Genomic DNA, 9,189 nt, shown 5'->3' with positions numbered 1-9,189 from the left:
CTGAGAGGCTTGTGCTCTTCTTGGTGGAGCTCATCATATGCTTCTCAGGCCCATGGAGGACAGCAGCAGCGGCCTTGTCATGGGAGGGTTTGTAATCAGATGCAGCGCTAAACCTGTCAGGGCTCCTACAGATAAACACAGGCTTCTCATGTGGATATATATATATATATATATATATATATATATATATATGTTTATATTACCCCCACACACACCTGCAGTTACACATTGACCAAGTTTCTACTGCCATTACTCTTTGTTTTGACAGTGTAATATTCTCCCGTGCAATTTGCGGCCAGTTCATGACAAGTGGCAGGGGCTGCCCCTGTCTTAATGCCCCGGGCCCCCCGAAGGCTTAATCCGGCCCTGAGGGTAAGTTTTGGCAGCATAGCAGGAGTGCAGTCACAGCAGACCATTTACGCGGTACCACAGCAGCAGCCACTACCTTGAAGGGGAACCGCTGAAGCATCTGTCCACCATAGAGTGTCCATAATTTGGCAGTGGTTGTTGCCTAGAGAGTGATTGATGATCCTCCAGTGCCGATCAGCTGCCAGTTGAATGAGTGGTTCACTTCAGCATCAAAGTTCACATAGGGGACAGAATTGAAGCGTCTATCTGTTAAGGAGGTGGTGCTTCATGAGCTTTCTGAGTGTTCCTCCCTGCCTGATAGGAAACAGGAATTTCAGCACTGCAAACAGCTACAGGAGAAGACAGAACAGTAAATACACCTACGCTATAGATTTCTGCTTCCGCAAAACTTTAACCTGTTGTAACGATCAGATCAGGTGATCGATCAAATTAACGTATGCCTCCTGTTATGATTATCTGTGCAATCAATGTATGTCTGGTATGTTTGGTAAAATCATGCCGCCTGTGATTATTATGTGGGAGATCAGAACATGTCATGTATTATGTGTGTGGACTATTGGTGACCCAGGGAGTGTAGCCATCTGTGGACTCCTCTGGAGTTAGGATGTAAGATAAGATCTGAGACCCCTCATAAACCAGATTGGGGGGGAGAGCAATAGTGTCCAGCCAACCGGCCAAAGTGGCTCTGGCCCTGCACTAAATGACCTCTTATCACTTGAGGAATGTATAAGATCTACTTCAAAGCAGGGACAAATTCTTTATGGGAAAGATCTAGGGACCTTCACTAGGCTCAGCAAGGGAATGGTTAAAAATCCCAAGGGTGGGAGGGATGAGGGAGGCTGCAGATAAAACCTCTGTACCTTGGGATAGTCAGTGTCACTACCTGGGGGTCGAGCAAGCAGGCTGTAGGCGACGAGAGATTTCTTGTGGAGGACCCCCCCACTTCAGGATTGTAGGATACGGTTCTGTCTTTTTTTCCTTTTATTTTATTTCTGAAATTTGCATTTAAAACTTGTGTGTACTTTTAAAATCATTGTAAAATCTTGTAACTATTTTCTAAAGCTCTGTAGTATTTCTAGGAATAAATAATACATATTCCCAGTTCTGGTTCTGGGTTCCTAAGACTCATTAGCCTCGGAAGAGAACGGCTGAAAAACGTTACCATTGTTATCTTGTATTGTGTGGTCAGGGGCGAGCCAAGCCGCCCCTTGCGCAGTTTCAGGCGCTAAAATCAGGTTTTGGCTGGTGGCAGTGTACCTCAAGGAAAGGACCCGAGTGTCCTGAGTGAACCCCAGTCACGGCCGGCGCTGCTCAGATTGACGTATCGGAGCAGGCGACCGGTGGGTCCGTGACATTTGGTGGCAAGCGGTGGGGTGGAGAATTCATTTTTCTCTTTAAGAACTTAAGTGAGTGTGGGTAGAATTTTGTGAGAAATACCCACATCACCAGAATCAGAACTCAGAGCTTTACTATAGTTTTAAAAGTCACACAGTGAGTGCAATTTCTGTTCCCCTCCCTTCTCTTGTTTTTCCTTCCTATCATTTTATTTGACAAGTGTGAGACTCAGGATGGCTGATTACCAGCAGATGAGGAGAGATGACCTGGCGGTCGTGTGTGTTCGGAGGAATATCCCTTGGTCTGGCCAGAGTAGAAAACGTATGATTCAGGCACTAGTGGATGCCGATCGGACTCTAGCTGCTGGAGGAAACCAGTCCATGGACAATCCTACCCCAGGGGCTCAGTCAGCAATGGACAGTACAAACGATGCCGCGCCAGGGTTAAACCGTTCTGCTGGACCCAGCAAGTCTACACTGCCGAGCGACCTTCTAGCTGTTATCAGGCAAATTAAGAATGTGAACCCCGTATTCGCTTTGCAGGTGGTGCAGTTCTGCCAAGCCATTGTCGACAGAGAGGCTGCGGAGCGCAAAGCCATTGTCGACAGAGAGGCTGCTGAGTGCAAAGCCATACGAGAGGCTGAGAAGCGCAAAGCCGTACGAGAGGCTGAGGCTGCGGAGCGTCAGGCTGAGCGTGAGTACCAGTTGGAACTGGTGAGGCTCAGGGGGCTGATCGCTGTTGGTGAACCAGTGGAGGATGATACAGGGCATCATGATGGCGAACCTTTACGTGAGACTTTATCTGCCGTGGCTACTGAGTTAGCAGGAGATGGGCTTCGTACTGAACTTTTACTGTCTGCGGAAGTAAATAATGTGTTGGATCATGGTGTGGACTCTGTTATCAATCATGGGGAGCCTAACAAGGGACAGAGGTCCCAAATGACCGCTGACGCGAATTTCACCGGACCGCGTCATGCACAGTTCCCTGTCTTGGAAGCAGACAGAGGAAGCCAAGTGAGTGTCAGCTTGGTTGTGAGTAATGAGCTGGCCCTGGACACTACAGCCGATGCTCAGAGAGGTGACATCTCTGCTAGCACCAGGGAGACTGTAGGATGTGTGGCAGTCAGGGAGACTGCAGAGTACCAATCCCCTACAGCACCAGAAGAGCCCAGTGAGTATTCTGACCCATATGGTGATGATTATCCGTTTAGGCTTATGAGCCCAGAAGAACTCACTACAGAATGTCAGCTGCAAGGTATCTCCTGCCCCAACAATTCCCGCTGGGAGATGATCAAGCGGCTCACCCGTGCACGAAATGATGAGCGCAATGTTTTCGGCATGTATCGCGGTGAGTTTCTAACCTGGGGTCCCGATGCGACTCCTTGGTTACTGCTGAGAGACCTGACGGACTGTTTTGAAATAGCGCAGCAATATGCTTATGATTGTAAAAAGCTCGATACTCCATGGTGGAAAGAGCAGTGCCGCTGGGCAGAGGCTGAAAGGAATCGCCTGGAACAGCTTCTATCACCAGCTATGGAACCAACGACACAGCCTACCGGGGTTTCCCTCATGGACATGGTACCCGGGCCTGCTACAATCGGTGTGGAACCTGTTCCAGAGACCTCACATCACAAGGTCCAGTTTAAACTGCTGGAAGATGTGAGCAGCATGTTCCCTCCCGTTGCTCCAGATTTGTTGCCGGAAGCGGCTGGCTGCATAGTGAAAGTATGCAGGGGAGAGACTATGTCGGAAATAGGAATGGGACTTTCTGACTGTATGCACACAAGTATGTGTGGGACTACTGATGTGGGACTTTTATTAACTCCACACATATCTGTCGCTAACCCTTCTGAACCATATGATGCATCTCAGGTAGTATGTAACCATGCTGAACATTGCAATGTTGTTATTTTGTGTGAAGCCCCTGGGATGATCTGTGATAGTGCCGTACCTTCGGTAGAGGTGGAGGGTGAGTTAGAGACAGGTATAGTGGGTAATCCTTGCCAGTTGGTGGGGTTAAATGAATGCCCTAATCTAGTTGGGAATGAGACACCCTCACTCACCAGTGGTAGGAGTGCTGATGGTGATGTCATTAAGGTTGCTGTGCTAGAAGTTAACCCTGTTCCTCCAGTGATGTCTGGTTGTGACATGGTGCCCGGGGACGCTAACTGCAGAAATGGGACAGATCTGAGTTGGTTGCAGGCAGAGCATGTACCTGCCAATCAGTTAATGGTGACAACATGCTCAGATAACCCCATTCCTGCTCAGAGACAATGGGATCCAGATATAGCGGGTTTGCCATGGTGCAATTGTAAGCCAGCAGGATGGGCCCCATGTGTTGTGGAAGATGCACAGGCTAATTTGCAGGTATTGCAGGATGTCTCCCCAGGTTATGATAGTGATGTTACTGTTGATAATGTGATGTCTTGCTCTAATGTGGGAAATGTGGTACCAGGTATAATAAGTGACCTGGTGGGTCCTGTGTGCACTGTAGGCATGTCTGATAGGGAGAGAGTGTCCCTTACTGCAGCTTTCCCCCCAAACCCCCCTCCTTACTGTAGCCACACAAACACAGATACAGGAGCACCGCAGGGGTTCCCTCCAGACACTGAGAACCCTCCAGAGAGTGCATTTTTCCAGCATCACTGGATAACGGATGCCTCTCCTGAGAACCTCAGTGGCACCACCCCAGCCACAGAACCTGCGGGTCTGGGAGGGAAGGTCAGGCTCAGGAAGGTGTCCTGGACTGCCATGGAAAGCTTGGCTTTCCACGCAGAACTGAGAATCAACCCTGCACAGGCTGCCCCATACCTGGGAAGTGGGAAAGATACCCCTGGGTACAGTGAGAGGGTTGTGTCAGGAATAGAGCAAGTGGCTAGTAGGGAAGCTGCTGTGTGCAACCAGAAGGGTGGGAGGGCCCGAGAAGCACAGGTAAACTCAGCTCCATTAACCTCAGGAAAGCTGAGCTGGGATGTTCCCAAGACAGGGGACAAGGACCTGCTGGTATTCCCCCTTGCAGACACGTGCCCCCCTTCACAATTCACACACACAGACACAGAGGGCGAATCTCCTCACAAAAGGATGAGGTGTGTGGTGTTGAGTGAGTGGACCTTCCCCCCAGTGAAGGGGAGGGGGGGTCAGTCAGCTCAGGAGAGGTGCTGGGAAGACATTTTTCAGTCTGTATATAGTGCTGGGAGAATGCCCCACACCTGTGGTATAGTTAAACGTGCCGAGTTACGAGTCCCAGGGGGATGGCCATTTGGGGTGTGGCGGAATGGTCTGGTACTGATCTCAGTGAGTAAGGCCAAACTGCCAGCTGCAGGGGAGAATCCGTGTCCAGGAGTCCGACGCACAGCTGTGGTGGGCTGTGTCGATACCAGCCGGGATGGGCACAGCTCCCACTATATCAGTGTGCTCACAGACTATGGGTTCGAGGACACCTGTGTGCTTTTAGTTTGCCATCTCCTGCGAGAGGGACAGGGACTATGCCCATTGCCCACCCTAGCCACGGCTATGGCGTCAGGTGGTGCCATGACAGACGTCAAGTATAGTGAAGTGTTAGTACAGATCCCGCAGAATCAGTGGCAGTCTGTCTCAGCACAGAGACCACTGCTACCTGTCCAGGTGATGTAGTTAATAGCGCACTGATGAGACGGTGACGTGGGTCACCGCCTCTGTGCGCCATTTTAAAAGGGGGAGGTGTAACGATCAGATCAGGTGATCGATCAAATTAACGTATGCCTCCTGTTATGATTATCTGTGCAATCAATGTATGTCTGGTATGTTTGGTAAAATCATGCCGCCTGTGATTATTATGTGGGAGATCAGAACATGTCATGTATTATGTGTGTGGACTATTGGTGACCCAGGGAGTGTAGCCATCTGTGGACTCCTCTGGAGTTAGGATGTAAGATAAGATCTGAGACCCCTCATAAACCAGATTGGGGGGGAGAGCAATAGTGTCCAGCCAACCGGCCAAAGTGGCTCTGGCCCTGCACTAAATGACCTCTTATCACTTGAGGAATGTATAAGATCTACTTCAAAGCAGGGACAAATTCTTTATGGGAAAGATCTAGGGACCTTCACTAGGCTCAGCAAGGGAATGGTTAAAAATCCCAAGGGTGGGAGGGGTGAGGGAGGCTGCAGATAAAACCTCTGTACCTTGGGATAGTCAGTGTCACTACCTGGGGGTCGAGCAAGCAGGCTGTAGGCGACGAGAGATTTCTTGTGGAGGACCCCCCCACTTCAGGATTGTAGGATACGGTTCTGTCTTTTTTTCCTTTTATTTTATTTCTGAAATTTGCATTTAAAACTTGTGTGTACTTTTAAAATCATTGTAAAATCTTGTAACTATTTTCTAAAGCTCTGTAGTATTTCTAGGAATAAATAATACATATTCCCAGTTCTGGTTCTGGGTTCCTAAGACTCATTAGCCTCGGAAGAGAACGGCTGAAAAACGTTACCATTGTTATCTTGTATTGTGTGGTCAGGGGCGAGCCAAGCCGCCCCTTGCGCAGTTTCAGGCGCTAAAATCAGGTTTTGGCTGGTGGCAGTGTACCTCAAGGAAAGGACCCGAGTGTCCTGAGTGAACCCCAGTCACGGCCGGCGCTGCTCAGATTGACGTATCGGAGCAGGCGACCGGTGGGTCCGTGACACCTGTCACTAGCCATACACGTCACTAACCATACACCTTCAGCCTTAACACATATATAGAATCAACCGTTCAGGAGGTGACAGGGAAAGCTGTGAGTTTAACACTGACAGAGACTGGTATTCAAAATCACAGCTTTATCCTTAACTCAGATAGAGAAAATGTGGACGGGATGTATTAATATACATCTCCGCCCCTTGCCGCCTGGCCGCCGCGATGCCAGGGCATATGTACCAACATATGTGGCTGGCATCACGGTGCGGTGACGGAGGCCCCCTGTGATGTGGTTTGTGGGGGGTCTCCGCCACCTCCTGGGCTCTGCAGCATCCCCGGCATCTCCTCCTTCCCCCTGCTGCCGGAAGGACACCCCCGGCTGTGATATGCTGCTGGGAGAGGAGGAGCAGCACAGAGGACAGGGGAGGGGGGTACGGGCAGCGTGCGGCGATAGAAGCCCATAGGCTTCTATAGGGAATCACCAGAGATGGCGATACCCTGCCTGCCGAAGACGGTGCGGCCGGGTTTTAGTAAATGTGAAAATGCGGTAAAACGCGGGTTTTACTGCATTTTCGTCATAGTACTTCCCGCCCGCAGTACTTAATTCCACTAAGATATAGGTAGTGGAAGTCAAAATGTAATAAAGATGTACAATTAAGACAAAAAATAAGCATTAAGCTAAGGTCAAGAATGAGTTGGGGGGGGGAGGCACTGATGAAGACATTGGTCCATCACTGTTCTAAAAAGCCAAATTAAGCAAATATTTGGATGCACAGATAATTATTATTATTTTTTTATGAATCCTGATGGTGCAATGTCAACAAATTTAGTGGATTTAGTGAAATTTTTTGGGGGACAATCTGTGTGAAGCTTTGTGCTACTTTAAAACACTATTTTTTTCTCATGAGACCAGGGCCAGCAACTCTTCAGAATGCAAAACAAAATGTCCTCTCTGAATAGAACACACTGACAGGAAGGGACGTGAGTTTGGGGTGGACAAAAAGTGAGAGAAACAGCATTCGTTACACCGAGTTCCAGGCAACGCTCTGTACTCTGCATTTCCCAATGCATAATACAGTAAAACAGAGGGCTCTCATGCGTGCCAAATAACAAGCTCAGCAGCGGAAACTGAACAAAGAGAAACATAATGAGATCTATTATTTGGAAATGTGTTTTCATGTTGTGCTTTACAAGTTACAGTCCTATAGAGAGTATTATGTAATAAATGTGTATGCAAAAATCTTATACCACACCTAGAGGTGAGCAGCTCAGTTCTTCCTTGTATATTCCAGGCCACATAAGACCAGAGACCGTGCAGTGGCGACAATTTACCTCATCATCTTTATGGCAGTCCTAGGTCTCTCGTGTTTTGGATTACAGGTATCCCGTAAGACAAATACCTGGATCTGTATCGATGGGTTACCGATCCTCTGTAAATTTTGTCATTGACTACTGTGAAAGGTATAACTAACAATAGTAATTGTAAAATTGTTCCGATACCCCACAGGTGTATCCAGTATACATAATATGTACAGTCATGTTCAATCTGGAAGTTGACACCTTGGTGAAGTCTACTACCTGCTATGAAGTGACGTTAATCTGGGTCACTATTATTAATCTTTATTTAACAAGAAGTCAAAGTCCAATGAACATACTGGAAGCAACCGATGTGGCAGTATGTTAAAAGTGCCTAATGAACCCACTTGAAGCCCTGCACCAAGAGACACAATATCTTCTTCAATGTTCCCTAAGAGCTCATTCTCAATGCGCATCCCCTCCTATATAATCCTTCACACAACCCCCCCCCCCCCCACCACCACCTATCTACCTTCCATGTACAAACCCCCTCCATCACCTTGCTTCACAATACATAGTCCTTACCAGTGCCATAGGCTGCGGGCACCGGTGTAATGTGTAGGGCCCAGGACCCTCCATCTCATTACTTCTGCTGTCTCCCTCTGCAGGTCCCAGTATGCAGTACAGGACTCTGCCTCATGTTTGATTTGACCTCTATACACCTGGCACCAATAGTGGAACATGTTTTTGGAGTTCGGCCAGTGCTTGTAATAGCTCTGTAAAAGTTTTTTTTAGGAATTGAGGAACCATATCTTCCACTAGCTTCAGGCTGACAGAACATAGTAAGAGTTGTACTCCATGAACTGCTGGAGAACCAGGAATTTCCTACTTCTTCTTTGGATCCACAAAAGTAGTTTCTGAGATCCCAAATTACCAATCAAGAGCTTTTTTTTCTCTCTCGTTAGAGTTTGATGAGAACCAATGACTTACAAACATGTTTAAGATATTAAAACAAAATTTCCAGAACTTCACAAGTCTCAGGTTGCTCCATGATAATGATCACATTTCCTTTCAGAAGTCCTTGGCTAGCTTCTCAGGGATTGATTTTACACAGATACTCGAGTCTGTAAGCCTTGGCCACGTCTTGCTTTCTCTCATTTTTTTTTTTATTGTTTTTTTTTTTTTGGCTTAATAATAGCAAGCAAATGAGCTAATATACTCGGTTTGCCAGCTTCTGTTTGGAAGACTCAATTCCCAGTCCCAAGACAGTGTTTGCTGAGCTGGGCACATTCTGGAGGTGCTGAATGAATGAAATGTAGGACGGTCCTTGGTCTGATAAAGACATTATTGTGATCAGACGCTGATTGTATAGCGGTTAGTAAGATTTCTTAGGAAGAAATACACAGGGAGTCCATGGCAGCTACGTTCTACCCTCTACTGATCTGCCGATTGGAGCACGATCGGAGGAGCTGACCAACAGGTCAGCCGGGCCCCTGTAAAATAGAGGGGGCGTGCCCTTGCCCCTGTGAAAAACAATAATACCCC

General features: G+C 47.9%; 1 protein-coding gene across 2 annotated transcripts; it reads left to right on the top strand.

The window, feature by feature from the left end:
• Nucleotides 1–529: 529 nt before the first annotated feature.
• On the top strand, nucleotides 530–8,755 carry LOC146042843 (uncharacterized). Of its 2 annotated transcripts, none has more exons than XR_014464035.1 (3): nucleotides 530–718; nucleotides 7,641–7,809; nucleotides 8,313–8,755. XR_014464035.1 is itself a non-coding variant. In XM_083163101.1 (3 exons), the coding sequence occupies exons 1-2, from the start codon at nucleotides 1,938–1,940 to the stop codon at nucleotides 7,647–7,649; spliced, it is 1,647 nt and encodes a 548-aa protein (XP_083019227.1). In that variant the 5' UTR covers nucleotides 868–1,937; the 3' UTR covers nucleotides 7,650–7,809; nucleotides 8,313–8,714. The 2 variants fall into 2 exon arrangements, 1 of the variants encoding a protein (XP_083019227.1); XM_083163101.1 differs by lacking the exon at nucleotides 530–718 and adding an exon at nucleotides 868–3,575 and having other exon boundaries at nucleotides 8,313–8,714.
• Nucleotides 8,756–9,189: the final 434 nt, after the last annotated feature.

The sequence above is a fragment of the Crinia signifera genome, chromosome 19 (assembly GCF_055691185.1).
Source record: "Crinia signifera chromosome 19, ASM5569118v1, whole genome shotgun sequence".
NCBI classification, from domain to species: domain Eukaryota; kingdom Metazoa; phylum Chordata; class Amphibia; order Anura; family Myobatrachidae; genus Crinia; species Crinia signifera.
The sequence above is the reverse complement of the archived record's forward strand: the minus strand, read 5'-3'. Positions and strand labels throughout refer to the sequence as shown.